Raw genomic sequence first — 20,510 nt, 5'->3', positions numbered from 1 at the left:
TATGCGACTAATTACGCGGAATTTAATTTTTAACTTAGCCTCTCGGAAGCTAAACCGATCAACTTCATGTTTTTATTAATTTCTCAATTACATTACGTACATAAAAACGTAATTAACAATCAATTTTCAAGATACGAATGACTTGCCTAAGTTCATTCGTCGAAAGAAAATGATATCAATAATGATAAATTTGAAAAGAAATTTCCTAATGAGAAAGAGAAAATAATATTCTACGTGTTTCTCGATAAACCTCAAAATCCTTCCAGTCAAATATCCACTCGTGTAATTTCTTCAAACTCGAGATTCAACACCTTTGCAAGTTGTCAGGCTGCGAGGCAACATTTCAGCATACGGTGCGGCGAGGTTGAAATTCGGTGTCGTCGCCTCAAAATGCAAGCGTCAACGACTTTTCGTCGTCTGTAAGACGACGGACAGACTTCTTCCTCTAGGACTGCTTACTGAGCGTGTAAACGCGGCTTGGGGACGCCCCGTGGCCTCGCACTCGATCCTCGTCGACTTTTCTGCCTGCAGCAAATCCGCGGAAATCCGGCTCCCTCGATGGAGTTTGAGGTCGGAACACATACAACCAACGTGCAGGGAGACGGTAGATATTTCTGTTTAATAGTCAGCGTACCATGGCCGATAATGGAAGTCGAGGCGTTTGCATGCCGCCAGGCACACCGGTGCCGTAAAGTTAATGGCATCGTAGGCAACGCGATAAAATGATGCACCCCGGCCAGCTGACAAAATTATTGCCAGTATCCATACGTGACCTGGTGAGATTGGCAACCTGGTTCAACCTTTAGAGACACATAGAACGTATCCATGTTAGGCTTGAACGTGGCTGTGGTTGTAAAACTGTAGGCTTGTGAGAGATAGGACGTTTTTGATTATTATTGAATAATCTTATGCAATTAATTGTGTAGATTATTTGTCATATTTCCAGATTTGGATATTTTGGTTTATTCTTAATTAAGTAATCGTAGGAAAATATAAATATTAACGTTTCGTATTATTTTGAATATTTTGTGATATTTTATAGTATGATATATAGACATTTATGTTCTTTCGCGAAGATTGGGATAGATATGTATATTGTCTCTTGTGAAAGCTAAAATTGTGGTATTGTATCAATGATTAATTAACGGAGGCGATGACAGAGCATACGATAAGATACGTTATTTTGTATCGAATCACACAGAATAATATTATTATAGGAATTTCCTCTGACACTATGAGTATATTTCAACAAACTGACAATTTCGTTTATAACTTTTTTAAGTTTCAACCGACTGGCTTCAAATTTCTCAATTTATACAATTATACAATATCTTATACAATTTGTAAATGATTTAAAATATCGAGTATATATTTTGATTCTCATCGTATCGATAAATTTACAATAAAAATATTTCTTGTTCACACTTTACAAAGACTATAAAGGAACGTTAAAACAACATTGAAACCTTTACAGTAACATTCCAAACAGAAAGAAAACATTAATTCCACTATCACATTCTCTTTTCTGATCTAGACAACTATACATTTAAGTCGGACATACCCAAGTGGGTAGTAGGTTACTATATAGGTAACTTGCACCTGTTCTTTCCTTTCTCTCTCTCTCTCTCTCTGTTTCTCTTACTCTTTCTTAGTCTGAAGTTGCTCGCGTCTCTTGGTTCTCCGTCTGCCTGCTCGAGAACTTTCTGCTGCTCTTTAGTGAATTAAGGACTAGAGAACATAGCCTTTAATCAGAAACCGAGCGAGATTAAGGTGCGTTCCCATTTCGCGAGCTCGTTAACGGGTCCCTGGTAATACGAGAGGTTCGTTAGAAAAACGACGTAGAAGGAGGCCTGATATCGGGGTTGTAATCTGAAATTGAACCGTTAGACGAATCGTCGGCCTCGCTTGGTCTCGCGTGGTTCTTTCTTTGCTTACGTGACTCCGAGATCTATGATCGATATTGAACAAACACTGGTTTTTCCTTATCGATTTTACATTCAACCTCTTGTCTCGTTTCCTATTTCTGCTTCTCTAAATTATAGCCGTATTGTAACTAATGCAAATTGTATTCACGATAAAATTTCATTTTATTTCTGAATCTCATTTCAGCGTACTGTATCGAAACTTTATTGAACTGAAATTATTTCTGAATTTTCATTTAATGTAAGTACTGCATAACGTAATTTTATTTACGAGAGAAATGTTTATAAAACAGGGAGCTAAAATTTCAAGTGTAAGTGTAAAATTATAAATTCTTCTATAAAATTATGTATTCTTCTTTTATTTTCAAAATCAGAAGCTAGTATGTCGGTGTAGTTTATTCAAATATGTTATCGTTAAATAATTTCTTTTTTGTTTAATTGTGAAAAAGAGGCAAGTATAGTTTATGAAACGTTCTGCGGTTATTAAGTTACATTTTCAAGAACTGTGCTACGCATGGGTTATTAATATTAACTAAACGTAATGGCGAGAAAATTTTACGAGTTACATAAACTTTTATGTCGGCCAGCTCACGATGGTAATGGAAAAACGTCGTGAGTTGGTTCCAATATTAGATTCTATGACTCATTTACTGTTACTATAGCTCACAAATGAGCGTTCTTAATTAACGACACGCTGTCAACGTGTGAGAGTAGAATTATAATGTTTCACGATTTCGATCTCGCTGGAAAACAGTAGTAAAAACATTTTACGCTTTTGTATCCTGTAACTTTTCCTATAATTATTCCACTCTCACAGAATTATTCACAATATTACTATTTATAAAAAATATCATTTTCGATTAATTATGAAAGATATATTTATTAATTTTTAACATAAAATGATGTACAGGAGACATTGCAAAATTCAGCAGCTATTAAATGAATGAATTAGACAGATAAAAGGCAATCACAAACAATAATGAATATTACAACAAAAATTAATTAATAGAAATATCAATTAAAACAATCAATTTCTCTCCTTTCAACGAAAAAAGAGCAACGAACTCTTCCTATCAACCTAACACATCTAAGATTAAACTATCGTTTTTTTCCATAGCCATCAGTTTTCACAGTCAAAGAGATTTTTCACGCTCGTAGAAAATCGAATGAAACACGAATGAACATAAATGCATAAACAAGTTACAAAGCAGGTCTTTCGATAGATTAATGACTCAACACGAGTTTCTTTCCTCTGAACGAGGAGCATTTGCATTTCGTCGTCGCACCTTTTCCATGTAGCCAATACCATTAACATGTTTCATTTCACTCGACCCTTCGACACGCGTACAAAAAGAGGAAAGAAGAAAAGAAAAAAAGGGAGCGAAGGAGGAACTCGAGCACAGCCTCAGCCACGGTCTTCGTTTCGTTCTTCCTTTCGAAGATACTTTCACCCACACCTCGATCCAGCGCCTTCATTTCCCGGCAGCCTCGCTATTTCTAACTCGGCGTACACCACCGGATAGTAATGATTAGTGTAACGAGAAGATCCTTGGCTGGGTTGCAGTTAAGTGCGGATACCGGGAATGGCTCCGCTTTTAATTACCGGCGAGCCCGGTGTGTACATCGCAGCCTTAATGCACCAGGCTGCTTAACGAGTAATACGTCGTTATCAATGGCCACGCGCAGCTGTACCAGAGCCTGGCATCGTTAAATGATTTTAACGGGCCAACCGGTGGAATTTACACGAGGCAAACGCCTTCCCTTCCGTTTTTCTTCCTTATGATTAACTGGTTTGTTTCTACAGGCATACGAACCATATCAAATAGGAGGTGGATATTTTGAGAATTAGAACGGTACGTGATCGTAATTTTGTTACGTTTAGGAGACGCGAGGTGTACTTAGGGAAAGAAAGAAGAAATAACAGATTAAAGTGAAATTTATACGAGGCAAACGCATTCCTTTTCGTTTTCATCCCATGTGGTCAACTGGATGCTTAGAAGAAGAAGAAGGTGAATATTTTGAGAATTACGACAGTGTGTGGGAGGCACTCTGTGCTAGCAGGTCCATTAGGAGATTTTTCTTATAAATGAGAATTTTCGTAGTGCAATGAAGAGAATAGAATAACAAAATTTGCCATGACCAAAGCTATTTACGCACCAAATTGATTTCCCCAGAAAGACGATAAAAGATAGACTCGTATAATATAAATTTTCCTTTCAAAAATGAAATCGTGGTATTTTAGTGTATTAGGTTGTCCGAAAAGTTTCTTTCGTTTTAAATAATAGACACTCAACGTTTTCTGTTTTATATCATTTTGTCGTATTAAGTACGATCCATTTTGTTCTGTTGAGACAAACACCGCGACATTTCACAGACTTGGTTTCACGTTTGCATGAAGGTGCATTGTTGTAAATAACACGTTTGCGAAAGAAAGACACTTTCCGGGCAACCTAATATACTGCTTACTTGAATGGAATAATTGATTTACATCTTCTTAATCATTTACGTCTCCAGAATAATTTTTTTCCTATATCTGTGGTCAGTTTGTAGCTAATCTACATATTGAATAATTGTATCGTTGTATTATTAAACAAATGTCAATTGATAGAAAATGTCGATTCATACAAAGATATGGAAGCAGGGTAATACAGTGAAAGGAATCAGAATGAAAACGTGTCATGTCGAAAGTGGGGCGAATTCGACAAAAGCAACAGATAACTAGCTTCAGACAATTGTTAAAATCAATATTAGAATGGCGGTTAAATCGAGTCGAACGTGAAGATGTCAAACAGGAAGATAGTGCGGGATCTATTCAGTTATTACCTAGTTAACCATCGTTTTGCATAGGAAATTCCAAGCGCATATAAGCGACTTCGAGACGAACTAGTTCTCCAGCCACGTGCTTGGTATTTCGAGAATAATTGTACCGAGCGAGCGAACGTAACGTAGTTCGTAAGTAGATTATCTTTATACGCGGCCAGATCTCTGAAAATTACTATCTCGCTAACGTACCTCCTTTAACAAATATTTCGCGAACGTTAAGTTTCCTGAAACGATATAGACTCGCCGTCTTTATTCCCGCCCAATTTTAATGCTTTATCTTATAAATTATATTTTCCGGAAACTCTGCCTTGAAAAGCCTGTAACACAATTTAATTAGAGAGATTCTGTTACAAGATCTTTACATTCTTGAAGAAGAATCTCGTTTGCTCTGTTTCAAGAAATAATAAACACAGTTATACAGTAACGAAAAGAACCGTAGGTTTTAATATCAAATCAAAGTAACACGAAGATCAGAAATCATTTTTAATTTTTCTCTTTTTTGGCACTAAAATTATTCCAAAAGAATTCCAGATATTTTATAAAAAATGTCCAAAAATACATCGATATAAATCTACAAAATTTCTAAGAAACATTACGAATTAGTGCGACTATTCCATTGTATAGTAGCCTCATGCAATGTGAATCACAGAACTTGGCTAAAAAATAATCAATATGTTGCCTAATGTTCAATTGAAAAGAATAGAATCATTGCATTTCAATTTGCCCGCTATTTTATAATTACAATACACTGTGTCAAAATAATAAACGAGTGTTCAGATATCTTCAGAGATCGTTTTAATTTTACTCATCTCACTAATTCAACTTCACAAAATACCAATTAGTAGCCAAGCAGTCACGACGAGTCATCTTCGTACAAGTCAATCGTGTTCAAACGTAATTAACATTCTATCGGACGAACACGATCAAAGCCAAAGTAGAGAGTCGCTACTCGTGTTGCGATTCTTATCGCGGGTTTCCCATTGCAAGTTAGAATCCTCTGAAACGATACCGATCGAACGTGCATTTCGTTCCACCGGGAAAAATCTCGTTGTCTCATGAATGAAATTAACTTTGTGGATCGAATTAGAAATCGAAACGATAAAGGCCAAAGGCCAACGACTTATTTCGAGAACAAGACGTATACACGCAATTCCACGCTCGTTCAAGCGCAATCGTGTAATCACAGAATCGCGAGTGGCGCTCGCGCGCTTCGCTGTTTAGCTATGGCAGGTTTGCAGCTTGATTACGCATTCGTGTGCGTGCGTGTCCACCTGTGCACCCTCTTGTTCCAACGTGCACGTGCGTGATCCGCAGCCTGTCGCGCACGTGTTTGTGCACGATTATATATTCGTACGTACACAGGTAAGCAAGGCTATATATATGTTGAAGGGACGGGTGCTAGTGTTTGAGGACAAGCGTGTTTGTGGACGTACGCGTGTGATTACCCGATGTCGCGGATGTACAGCTGCGATCGAACGTTTCCGTGATTGTACGAATGTACTGTACGTTGATCGGTATTGTTGCTTTATGATATGCCATATATGGAATTGTAGTTTAATGCTTTGCCATATGAGTCGCATTCGACATTTTATTTTAACTACTTTTTATCACATTGCGTACGGCGCTCAACGTGCTCCCAGGGTTCGCATATTTTTCATCAGCACAGATCTACCGATTTACTGACTATACTGACTGATTGCTTTTACATGCTTGGAATGTCAACATTCAGTTGTTTTGCTAATCATTTGTCACAAGAATGTGCAAGGCTTCATTACCCAGGTAACATTAAAAAACATTTGTCTCTGGTTGCTTAAGTCATCGATTTAGTCGAAAAAACATTAAAACGAGATATCTCGTGACCCGTACGCAATGTGTTATCACCATGTATTGTAACGAATTGTTAATATGTGTCGATATCGACATATTTTTATTAAACGAAAGAGCATTACTTTTGAAGGCTACATGTGTAATTTAGACGTACTTTGGCAATCAATATGCTGTATCGATAATGACGTATTTTTATTAAATAGAAGAGTGTGTTTTACGCGTTGAAAGGAAAAGGAATCGAATGAAATCAAACATCGAGTCTACTAGTGTGAAACGATACTCGCGTAACCTGTTTTTGAAATGTTATTAATGTGCTTTTAATAAGCACCTTTTCTGACAACTAGAAAAAGGACTTTAATCGAACATGAAAATGCTGTGCGCACGGTATAAATCCTTTGTTTCAATTAATATATTCCGCGCGTGTATAATGACAGAAATACCAGTACTATGTTACAAAGTGATTGCATGTTCGAGACGTGTTTAAGAATCGTTCAGTTAACAACCACGGGTCAAGGAAAACAGAGGCTACTAATTATTTGTAAACGAGGAGTTCTATTTCCATTTTAAGAAACCCATTTTCCACGGATAGAAACGCAGCCATGCAAGAAATAATATATCCGTACAAACGGAGTCCAATTACAAAGACGTTTACTGAACTGAAAGCAAAAATTCTACGTTAAGAACGTGTAAAAACGTGGGTATCTCTATTTAAAAGAAAAAAAAAAAAAGGAATGTTTAACTTACTTAATTCCCCTGAATATAATAATTCGCAATATAAAAAACTTGCCCATAAATCAAAAGTAAATTTACTTTTTCAAGCAGTTGGAATCGACCTCATTTCATTCGTGGAAAGTTCAATAATGAAGTTAACGTAGCAGCTAATGGTTATTCTACCTCAATAAAACTTTCATTTATTATCCAGCTCGTTTGAAACGCTAAGAGATCAAAGGATTTAAAAACATTAATATCGCGAGTTAAAAATTGAAATTAGAAACTTAACCATCGCGTGAAAGAGTTAGCACACGAGAAATGTTATCCACAGAAACGAAATTGGACGATATCGAGCCAAACAAATTCGGGTAATTTTCTCTTTACAGCAGAGCGTAAAGTTGGTCTTTGCTCGGCCGAAAATTTCCCTTCTGGCGTATTCGGTGTATTCCAAACGATCGGAATCGTAGCGAATATCGGAGAGGTTCGAATCGAACCGCGTAAATCGTGGTACGCGCCGGGTTTGCTCGAGTCGCGCGATTCGCGAACTTCCAGCGACCAAAAGCTCGTAGAATAGAATTCCTCGCAGGAATTCCATTTTACACGGCCATTGCCGGGAGCCAGACGATTCGATTCGGTTCGAGGCGATTCATTCTACCTTCAGCCCGAACAAATAATTTTCCACGTTCGCCAAAAACCTATCGCGAGATCAAATACCACATATTGTCTCTAACGTATGCGACGTCGCAAAAACGTAATTTATTGTGTACTCCGGAGAACGTGTAATTTTTCTACAGGAAATAATTTTCTCCTTTGGCTACTTTCAATGCATCGCATTAAACAACGTGTTTCGTCTGCTAAAATTATGTATATCGTATCTCATTGTATCTTAGTTTTACTATCGAACTTTTGGATTGTAGGTGTAACTAATTAAAAGTTTCGACTTCTGTAAAAATATTTCTTCCAACGTATTATTGGATTAAAAAGTTTCGAGTGTAACAGAAGTTCTTTTATTTGTATTCATAGCTGAAATATCGTGATATTTTCTTGTGCCCTAAATTTCTTTCACTCGATATTTCGACATATTTCTAGCTTCTTTCGTTGTTCGCTCCAATTGATTATGTGCTATATGTAAAATATCTGATATCTGAACAGTATACTCTGAATTCTATTTTATACATAAGTTTAGACATGATCAAATAAGATCAGAAAAAATTGTCCACGTATAATTCCCAACATCTGCAGCGTTGCTTTATGTATTTCCGATATGTCAACTGAATAACTGTATACATATTTACATAGCAAACCACATAGCGAATTAAACTGTTGAACACAATAGAACTTTTAGATTTATCTCAAATCAGTAATACACTATCGTCCATAAATATTGAAATACCTGGTGCGATTCGATTAACAAAAAGAACACTTGAATTACACAAATTTTACGTTTGTTTGTAATGAATAATTGACACTTCATAAAATGTATAGAAAGTTTCAACATGAAACTAACAAGATATTTCAATTACTCTAAGATCAGTTGATCTCGCTATAATTATTGTTTTTTTTTTTTTAACTATTATTGTTATCAATATCTATCAATTGTAGATGATTATCTGAGACAAGTCCAGAAGGCAAAACGAGATTAAAGACCTTCATTTCAAGTATATTTATATTTTATATATTCGCAATTATTTATAAATAGGGGAATAAAGATTCGGAACTTGTAACACCACAAGCCACGTTTAATTCATCGTAGTTGATGATTAACTCCATCAGTGTGAAACATACCAAAAATAAAAAAAAAAGACGTGGCACCATCGAGATTCTAAAAATCAGACGCATGAAAACCAGGCGTGTCGCATAATTTGCCCGTTTCAAGTGCGTCCCCCGTTACTGTCCTCCGCATCGTCGGAATAAATATCACGGTGTGGTCGCGTGCGCAAGCAAAAACAATTCTTTCGTTAATTTATTAGCCGTAGATCACTGTCACAGGACGGTGTTTCGGGTTTCTCCCCCCTGCGTTCTCCCAGGCTAGGACAATTTCGAGGATCAACGCGGTTTCTGGCCGTGACATCAGCGGGGAGCGGCACGCGACGTCCGCAGGAGATCGATCGTTAAAGGCAACGCGTTTCGGACGATTGACCGTGCAAACGAACCACTTCCTTTTCCGGATCGTGTCTACGACCTCTGGCACACGAAATGCTCTGGCTGAATGGGAAACGGTGAACGAGGGGTTGCTCCACCAAGGCGTCGAAATCTATGGCCGAAGGGTCTGCAACTCGCGGTTTCCGTTTTTCCGGTTTACCGGAGAAAGACCTTGCGGTTTTACTGTCACAGATCAATTTCAATAAAATTCCTTGTGACGTTTCGTAAAAATGGCGATATTTAGCTTGGTTTAATTCGGATGTTGAATCGCGCAAGTTGAGCGAAGAATGGACGAAGGGATAGTTGGAAATTCATGCTGTCGGATATTTTATAAATTTGATATGAAATGTATGGAAAAACGTATTTGTAGTATTTATGAAGATGGTTATGTTGTTAAAATGAGGGAACAAAAGTGCTTTGAATAATTTTAGTGAAAACAATGCTCATAGTCACTGGTGTACAAAGGATATTTATTTAGTTTAAACGTTCCATTGTTTATAGACAGTTAAAAACGATGTTCGAGTCATTAATAATTCCTGCTGTCCTGTTATTTTATAAATATTAATGTAAATATAGTAACAAATGCAACAATATATACAAATTTGTCATATTTCTGTGAAAGGAGAGAACAAAAATGAATCGAATAATTTTAACGAAAGCGTAGTTGAATGGAGTACAAAACGTAATTATTTTCGACAAGTTAATCTCTGGACTTTCATATTAATAGAACGTTGAAGAAGAATTATAGAAATAAATCGTGATTTCTCGCTGTTAAATAATATTGTTTAGATTATTTGAATTTCCTATTTATTATAAATCATTTAATGATTCGGTTATGCAATTACGGTGAAAAAACAATTCACTCTTAGTATATTAATCGATTACATTTCAAATATTGCTGCTCAATTAATTATATTTTTGTCCGTAGATATTTTTGTAGTAGATATAAATACGACGTTTTTAAAGTTTGAATTAATTATTTAGCAGCGTAAGAAACAACAGTTGAAATAATTATAATAATTGGAATAATTTATAGCTTTATATAAATAATATATTTGAAACGATTACTTTTTGCAGTTTAATGCAATTGAAATAAACTTTCATAAAAGATTTGTCATTTTCGTCTGATCAGATATCTATTACAAGTTTTTAAAACTTCAAATGATTAAATTTATATTTAGCATTCTATTTTGCAAGAATTGCTTGTGCTGGAAACAAACGATGCGATCTATAATTCAGTCGCATAATTTGATTAGTTTCTTCTCCGATAATAAACTTGGACTTTTTTTACCGGTTTATCTTATTTTAAGATTGTTTATCGCTTGATTCTACGAAGATCAAGCTATTATCGACGTAAAGCCCTCAAAATGCTAGGAATAATACCGACTTGATAGTTGAGAAAAATAAAATGCAAGAAAATCGTGATGGAAAATATAGATTCGAATAAAGGTATAAGGAATACAAATATTGGATATCGTATTTTATTCTTGTATCATATGTATAGACGTCCAATCCTGTTTGATAGCCATTCAAAGTTTCGAGAAATGTTCCCTAAGGAAATATTTCTTTAATATTTTACTTCTTCAAAAGTATGTGAATATTTCACTTCTACTTAAAATATGTACGCGTATATATTTTACAATTTTTTGCTGTATACGAAATTGACAACACGAAAAATAAATAAAAAGTCCTGATAGTGATTAAGATACGTTTGTGTCTTGCGTTACTATCAAAGAAGGCAATTGCTTGGCTGGTTGTATGAATAAGAATAATTTCAAAAAGCTCTGTTTGCTAAAACTTGCTCTTTCTAAACTCGCTAGACTATGTACTTTTCGTCTTTAGGAAGACTCATCGTCACAGACATGCGCACACATAAGCATTCACAGACAGTACTTCATCTTTCCAAAGTACACGTAGACTTGTCAAATCTTAGCTTTCAGACATGATACGGTATCTATTAGACAAAATCTTAAATTATTTTATTTCAAGGTTTAACTTCGAAGTTCAATGAAAAATTAAAAATGCTGATTCAACGGATACGAATTTCAACAACTTCGTATAACTATCCGCAAGTTTGCCCAACTTATAGGCTACAAGTTATAACCTTCAGTGAATAAAAATTTGTCAAGATCTAGCTGGAAATATTTACGCGGTTCGTACTTTGAGCTTCTTAAATCTCCTCAACTGATCAACTCCATTTTTTATCAATTTTTTCATTTCATTACGTAAGTGCACAATCGATATACGATTCTCGAGAAACTTGACTTTCTTCTACAAGTTAACACATTACAGGAAGATGACACAAATAATGTAAATTCTAAGCTAAATTTATAAAGCAATGTTGCTAACATCATTTTTCTGTACCCCTCAATTTGAGCATTCGATTAACGTGGTTCATGAATGATCCATATGATATACCAACAAACATCGATATTAACTGAAAATCATACTAAAACCATGTCGTATCAAAAAACTGGATCAACATGATAAGTAGACATCCATTTGCCGACGACCGCGTAAATAGCAAAAGACGAGCCTCCGGAAGTTCTGTTCGAAACGAGAGTGAAACATCAAAGAGCAGCAGTACTCTCATCGCGGAATTCGCGAGCAATGACACGTACACCGGACTTGATACGGTGCTCTTTACTTTTTTCAATTCCGTAACTCCGTCTGTTGACCTTATTCCGGGCGACACATTCGCAAGGGAGCTTTGGAAAAGCAAGTGGCGTCCGTCTACCACGGCGTCGCGATCCGCACAATGACACGAGTGCAGCCTCTTCTTCGCGCTTGCGAACCGTCGAGCACACTCTCGTCACGCCTCTTCACGTTGTCGACCGTAAGGTCGACCGTGTCGAGCAGTCGACGGTTGCAAGAATGCCGCTGAGGTGAGAAGTGCTGTATGGGAAAGGAGAAAAGACGATGGCTGACGACGAACGAACGTCAAACGTACGAAACGTAAGAATGCGAGTTCCAGTCAAGAGAAGAGATTCAGCCTCCGAATGACTCGTAATTATGGCGCTCGTCTTAGAAATACAATTTTCTGGCTTTCATCGCGACCTTTCGAGGGACGAGTGATTCATCGTGTTGCAGGAAACGATTCATTTTCATGGTGAATCTCTTACCGACCGAGACTTTTTCATCTCTGAAAATGACGCAAGATAGACGTGCAAACGAAGTTAGAAAGCACAGTTGCGCGTAAAGAAAATTTTAATATCGATACACTGCGAATTTTAATAACTCTTCGTATTAAACATTTTTTTGCGATATTGATATCATTCGTTCTTTGATGTATTTATATTATACTGATTCGTTGCTCTTATTAGGAAAAAATTCATTTTTTTAAATTATAATATCTTCATATCTCTTATTTTATAAAGTTGTAACCGCCTGTATATCGCGTCAAGTACGCGTTAATCGAATTTATCGAGAGACTTTGATGTTTGAGCTTGTTAACGATCGTCCCATTTTTGGCTATCAGCAACTACCTGACGAGATTTAATCTCGTAATCTCGTAGCTGTACGCTTTTAATCGTTTCATCTGTATTTGCGACTGTTAACATCATTTAAACGTCGGTATGCAAATTTGTGTAATTTTTTTATTTGAGATTCTGAACAGTCGTAATGAACGAAAGTATTCGTTTGGGGACGAATGAGATAAGAGTACATTCAGCTAACTATTAAATAAATGTGCTGCATATTTGATTTCACGATAAGGTATATAGTAGGATAATAAAATAAATGTGGTATATATCTAATATTATAGTAAGGTATATTACAGAACGATAAAATAACTCATTTGATTTCGTTTCTTTTACAGAGGGACGCGCTTAATCTGGAGCCCAGCAACGTGGCAAATTGTGTGTCCAAAGGGAAATCAGAGGTGAATTACTTCTTTATTTCATTATCGCGTTTACCGGTCCAGCTCGCGTCGTTTCTCGATGGAATTTTAATAACAGCGTAATCTAATTAAAGCATCGCTTAAAATAGAAACGCCGAGCTGATGTAATTACGGAAATGTAGAAAAGTAGAGGAAAGACAAATGGCAGGGATAAAATTTCGTAAACAATTCTCCATAGTGAAAGAAAAAGGAACAAATTACAGTTTCTTTAGATTTGCTCGACAAAGGAGAACAAATGAAAAGAAACACGGTTTCTATGGACTTTGATAAACGCGATGATATCCTTTTGTATCAAAGGTAAAAGACGTATCGATAATCCCTGGTGAAACGCGAATTAAGGATATAATTAAAAGTAGACGAAAAAAAGGAAACGTTCTTTTGGAATTGTCTACGATATTTCAAATAAAAGAACGGTCGCACGCGATATCGTTTATTCGTTCTTTGTGAGAAAAAGTAACTCGAGTTCATTTGAAGGCATCGTAACGCATTGCCTTCGTTATTTCTTGTTGTTCGTCGTTTTACATGTAAAATAAATGGATCGCGTATAAGAGACAAAGAAGAAATGGAAGCGAAATAGGGAGAAAAGAGTGAAATCCCGTTTAACGGGCCGTGCGTTTCAATTTTATGGCCGCGGAATGTATCTAAACGAAATTTGATATCGAACAGATTCGTTAAAAGCTGTCAACGAGCTGCGCAACTTTTACTGAAACGGAATAATGGAAACAACTTTAGACGAAAAATGTTTCCCCGTTTGGAGCCATTCGTTTTATGGAGTATCGATCGGTCGCGTTGACGTTGCTTTAATTGAGAACGGATTCGTTCGTCTGATGACGTTTCCAATTTGGCGGTGATAATGTTTTCATATAGCGATAATTTCCCAACGAGATGGAAGACCTCGGCCCCACTCACGCTAATTGCAGATTTCTCAACGATATTTACGTTTGGACGCGAACATCGTTTCCATTTATTTTATTCCATTTCGTGAGCGTATTGTGTCTGAAAAAGTAATTACCAGAGATGTATATTAGATGCTCCTTTTTCAATGTTTATAACTGTACTTTTAACGCTACGCGTACTCCCGTGATTCTTTCCTTTTAATTCGTAATCTACAATTATCAACATATGGAAAGCGCCAAATTAAAATTTGAACGATTAAAATAATTATAAATATGGATTCTTTGCAACGAGATAATAACGTACGAAAATAATTTATCATTCGAGAGGTACGAGTGAAATACATAATAAGCTACATTTTATGGACGAACAGTTTTAAAATTCCATATCCAAAATTCCTGTTGCCAATCAGTTTCATATTAAAACAATTTTTCCATTTAATTTTCCATTCAATTACGTATACGTCTTTATCATCTTCTTGAACATTTCAATATATAACATTAAATTGACAACTCTTTTCAATCACAAAAAATGAATTTATCATATTCTTTTACGTTCAGTATTCATTCGAGATAAAAATACAAAATCTTGTCGCTAATAATCCTCGATTTGTTCCTTCTTCATCGCTTCATCTGCCCCCAAGCTGTGACTTTTTAAGGTGCACAATTCGCCGGCCGCTTATCGCTGCTTCATTCTGTATTCATCGTGCACGCATCGGCGAGGTGTAAGGTCCACGCAAATACTCTCTACGTGACGACAAAACCAATTTATTTTCCATGCGCCAATTCGCAGCGAAATACGCGAAGCGACGTGATCGACCATCGGCGGAACCCTTTGCCTCGACCTCGTTCTATATAATTTTCTGAAAAATCCCTGTCCACGCATCGAACTCTTGTCCTCGCCGCGCCGCCGCCTCTTTCCACACCCCGAGCCACGTTTCTTCGCACGTATCCGTCGAAAATTCAATTTTCTTCCCCTTCTTTCACAGCACTTCGACTGCCGGAATCACATAAGGGTGATCCAACCAATGGGGGATGGCAATCGGCTCTACATGTGCGGCACGAACGCTCACTCGCCCAAGGATTGGGTGATTTATGTAAGTATCTGTGTGTTTGTTCTTCATTTCGGCCGTTTGTTTCACCAACCGCATCGTCCAACTCACGGTTTCCGTGTCGAAGGATTTTTTAACGTTACAAATCCGAATGTATGCCAATGGTAAATACGCGAATGAAATTTTTGAGCTTTTTAACAGAGTGTCGTATTGTATCTTTTTGATCAGAAATTTATGATTTTCAAGATTATAGTTTTATACTTAGAATACGTGAAACGAAGAATTTTATTATAATTGAAATACGCTGTACTTTTAATTATCATGTCCAAAAGGATGATTGTAAGATAATTCGTGTAACTATTAGATTATTAGAGTGCTTAGCGAAGTTTAAGGAAAATTTTAAATAGAAGCTTTAAATAGTTTGTTTTAAATAGGAGCAGAACTTAATAAATTCAATGAATGGGTAATTAACGATAAATAATATATTAGGTAAGATAGATAGGCAGAATTTACTCTCGACGGTGTCTACGTCGATGTTGCTGCTTCGTTACCGTGTAATTTAGGTATCAATTCCTCGAGTGGTATCTGCTACTAACACAGCGCCATTGGCGTTACAGTTACGCAGCAAGGTAAATGAATCGTGCGTTCAAGTACCCGTGTAATGAAGTCAAAGAATATATTGGTCTCGCTTTGTCGAAGATTACGACTCCCGTGCGTGTAATAGAGTTTCCTACAGTAACGTACAACTTTTGCGTAGGAACGTATTATTTTAGCCCTAAAATTTCCGTCACCTGTACAGCTATTTTTCTTCGATATGCCATTTATTATCAACCACGTTAATTTTTTGTCTGATAAGGTATCATTATTAATATGTTATATCTATCTGTGACGTTTTATTTCTATATCATTAACATTTGAAGGAGGTTTGAAAAATTAAGAATCGTAGTATTATAGCTAATATTCAAAAACCTTAGATATTAGAATTTTAGGATTCAGAGATTTTTAATTCTTCGTTTTCTTATTCTAAAGTTTATTGTTCTACAAAATACATAGAAGCTAATACGTTCGTTACTTAATTATAAGCATTCTTCGCAATTACACGAGTGTTAGCATTCACGCAAAATAGAAACGAAAGAAGCTGAACTACCAGCACGATACTATCTTTTTACTTCACTCTTAAGAATTCTACTAAACGTTTGAAAATTCAAACAACACGAAACACGACATCAACATAAGTGAACATTATCGTTTACCTTTGTGTGTCCAATGTGAATATCTGTTACAGAGCAATCTAACCCATTTGCCTCGCCACGAATTCGTCCCTGGCGTGGGAATGGGCATAGCGAAGTGTCCTTACGATCCTGCGGACAATTCGACGGCGGTGTGGGTGGAAAAGGGCAATCCTGGGGACCTGCCAGCTCTTTATTCCGGAACCAACGCCGAATTCACGAAAGCCGATACCGTAATCTTCCGTACGGATCTGTACAATTTAACCACCGGTCGCAGAGCGTTCAGCTTCAAGAGGACGCTGAAGTACGACTCGAAATGGCTGGACAGTAAGTGCCCTTCTGCACAGCAATTTCTTTTACTTCTTCTTCTTCGTCTTCTTCTTAGTCTGAAACGAGGCAATATCCGCGGAAAATTAGTGCTCCACCTTACTGGAACTTTTATACCGACTGGTAGAGCCTAACGAGATGAAATCGTCGTAATAATACTGTAAATTTGAAACCGTGTTATCGGGATAGGGATTTGAAGGTATCGGTTTCTGTGATGAGAACCAGCTAACAGAGAAGATTTTCTTTTCTATCGAATTTTCGAGTTGGAGAATTATTATCGAGCAAAATTATAGAAATCATTTTTATCGATTTTCTATAATGCCTTTCTTGGCCAAGATACCTAACATTTGTTCATTTTTCGAAACATTGAACTTTTTGAAGTTGCTTGTATTTTTTATCTTCTAAGCCAAACTTATGTTGTACAGATTGTCATGAAACGATGATCAAATATTTTATATTGAAAAATGAAATACAAAGATCGTAAAAAAGTAAGTTCTCTCGGATACTTCGGAATGCTATATAATATATTGTAACTAAGGAGGATAATATACTTCATATTAAAACAAAAAAGATCTGTATCTTCTCAAAGAATCATGTAACTAATCCAGAACTGGTTCTTTAAGGCATTTAAAAAAAATGTATACCTATTAAGAAAGCTAAAATAAGTCTAAATGAATTCTAATTATTTTCGAGGATAATTTGTTTGAATTTAATCTATTATTTCTGCGAAGATAAACTTCTTTAGCCGTCTTTACTTTGTTTGCTGCATTAATGGTAAATATAAAAGAATCGATAGATTTTCATGTATAATGCAACATCAGTTAATAATCTTCTATCACGGAAATAGAGCGGTAAGCCCCTCGAATTCCGGAGCTTAACTAGCTTAACGTGCTTTAATTGATCCTTACTAACTGGTGATTGACAGCTAATTACTGTGACGATAAACGCTGACTGTTAGCTGCTTGAAGATTAATTTTGATTGTCTTTCAAAATAATACAGCTTGAACTTTTAAGTATTATTTCTATCTAATTATTGATTATTCTATCTTATTTAAGTTTTATCCTATTTTGTCCTGATTTATTTATTTCTCTTTCTAATCCTCCCGTTTTGTTATTGCATATATTTATTAAATTAATAAATTCATTGGTTAATTTACCATGTCGCATTGTAACTCATCTTTTACAGTATTATATTTCAGAGCATGCTTCTCTGCTTTTCAGTATTTATGCAAAATCTTGTTCCTATCATCTTCTTAACATTCCAAGTTTATAGTATACTTTCTTGCCACGCGAAACCGAAATTTCTTGGATAATTTACATAAAGAAATACTCGTAGAAATGTTTGACGTAGAAATATTAAACGCTTCAAATTTTCACTATTAAGTATATCATTCCACGAGAGCCTACCGAGTGTAAACCAAACATAATATTCTCAACCTTTTCTCCACCCACAAGTTTTAATGAAAGATCGCTATCTCTAACGACCTTGCCATGAATCCGGCCAACGGGACTCTATCCAACAGAGAGTATAAAATTGAAAACATCAATTTCTCACCCATACTGAATATTCATCGATTCTCAGTGTGCTCCCCAGACGCGATAGAAGTCAGCGTTCACCACTTAAGGTGCTTGTTACGACTCGCGCCATCAACAAAGAAACTTTCATTACAATCTGAACGCGGATTTCCCGTCGGAAATATGCGGAAATCAGCGAAAGGAGAAGAAGCAAAAAAAAAAAAAAAAAAGATAAGAAAGGAAGAAACTGAAAAAGAAAAATGAGCCCCTCGTTACAGGACGCAAGACCCTTTGAAGCGAAGTCTGAACGTTGCAAGAAACGCGTATAACCTCGCTTAAATAGTTGCGTATAAAGCCGATACCGCGGCGTCTGTTCTCCGAAAAGGTCGAAGGGACTGACATTTCCGTCTTTTGAGCGTGCTCCACGCTTTTCCACGGTAAACTGTGTAAAGAAGGTTGTCGTCGTGGCAAGGGAAAGATATAGAAAGCGGTTCGAAGGGTAACGCGACCAGCCAGTATACAGTCGGGCTTTGGAGCGAGGGTGTCGGTTCTAAAAATCGACGGGGTAATAAAATAACACCCGACCACTGGTTTTTCTTCCACTAAATGTTCGTCGGTGGCAGGCTTTCTCCGAAAGAAGAGAACATTTTCTCGCGTCGATGCCACAGAGAAACTCCCTTTTTACCATCGGCTCTGTATTCCGATCTTTAATCAGTTTTAGCTAGGTCGTTGAATTGGAGAGGGGTGAGAGAGCCGGGATTATTGCGATTCGTTGGATTTTTCGTTACCGAACGAAACACCAGTTGGAATTCGAGAGAGGGGGTTGAAATTGGAAAATGTAGATTAGAACGTGTTCCGGGTATCGGATCGCGGAATGCGGTAATCAGATTCAAACGCGTTCGAACAGCTTTGATTTGTTTGAATTACGTTTGTTTGGTTCGTTTGATTGTGATTACCTTCTGTAATGTCGGCGCCGCGGTAATTGCGTAAGTGTGTAATAACGGAGTGATATTAACGATGCTGTTTGTTCGGGAAAATATTGAAAAGGCGCAAAGGTACCGTTTGCAATTTTGAGGATACTCGATATTGTTAGGCAATGATTTTAATGTATTCCTTGGATGCACGTGTTATTTTAAAATTCACATTCAGCACCTCTAATTTGCAGTTGAAAGCTTAATATATACGTTATAAGATTGAACACACTTCTTTATGTTCTGTTATGTTTCGTATGTTCTACCATCGAAGAATCTTACAAACAATTTTACATTAAACGAACAGGAACAATAGTTTGACACAATTAAAACAAAAATGTGTACACAATGCGAAATAAATTTGAGTCATTTAGAAAAATTCCTATAAGCAATAAATTGGGTAAATCGATATCCACGTAATTATCGGTAACCAACAAAATTATATAAGTATTTGAAAAATGACAAAGTATAATTTCAAAGTTCTTTGTAACATATGCAAAAACTAGAAATTCGTTAGAATTATCCCGCTAGCTGAGCTTTAATTAATTAACCAAACTGTGTACACGCAGAATCCTCGAACGTAACGAACAAATCCTCGTTTCTTCTTCGTCGTCTATAAGCGAAAACGCATGCTCGGAAGTAAAAGCAGGCGTGAAGACAGCGACGAACCACCGCGTCTCCGTGTTCGCGAAGAATAGTCCTTCGAAGGAGAATAGTCACGTAGACAGTGGCGAAACAATTTCATTCGCGCCGCGTGCCGTGAAGGTATTTCTTACAGTCGTAGTTGTAACCGAATCATAAATCTCAAGCGAAGTTATCAATTAATTTCAACTTCGTCCCGTGTATCTTGTCTACGATAATTCTGTGCCGGTGAACTGCGGCGAGTTTCGCGTTTGCCACGCGAAATAATAGCATCTCGGACCGGTAGTTTGCCTTATATTTCTCATTAGGGTGTCGTTCTCATGCGAAGCATGGCGGTAACGTTCGACCTTGCTTTACCCCTTCGTCTCTCCGACTGTTGGATTTCCAAAGGGTCGCGAGAAACGAAAGGAGTAACACAAAGTGAAGGAGAAGGACGATGTCGACCCCACTTTGTATCTTCCTAGCCCTTCTCGTCCCCTCTTCGCATCAGCTACTAGCGGGATGCATGATTAGCCGTTTGTTTCGTCGTTTAATTTGAAGGCGGTACCCTTTCACCTT

General features: G+C 36.8%; 1 protein-coding gene across 6 annotated transcripts in view; it reads left to right on the top strand.

Moving 5' to 3' along the window:
- LOC132908412 (semaphorin-2A) overlaps positions 1–20,510 on the top strand; it is a 564,200-nt gene that overhangs the window by 524,884 nt on the left and 18,806 nt on the right. For all 6 annotated transcript variants that reach the window (XM_060962447.1, XM_060962437.1, XM_060962455.1 and 3 more), the window contains 3 exons: positions 13,243–13,305; positions 15,206–15,313; positions 16,554–16,824. In XM_060962447.1, the coding sequence (XP_060818430.1) occupies positions 13,243–13,305; positions 15,206–15,313; positions 16,554–16,824 (442 nt within the window). The remainder of the gene's footprint in view (positions 1–13,242; positions 13,306–15,205; positions 15,314–16,553; positions 16,825–20,510) is intronic.

This window comes from Bombus pascuorum, chromosome 1 (genome assembly GCF_905332965.1).
Source record: "Bombus pascuorum chromosome 1, iyBomPasc1.1, whole genome shotgun sequence".
Taxonomy (NCBI): domain Eukaryota; kingdom Metazoa; phylum Arthropoda; class Insecta; order Hymenoptera; family Apidae; genus Bombus; species Bombus pascuorum.
The sequence above is the reverse complement of the archived record's forward strand: the minus strand, read 5'-3'. Positions and strand labels throughout refer to the sequence as shown.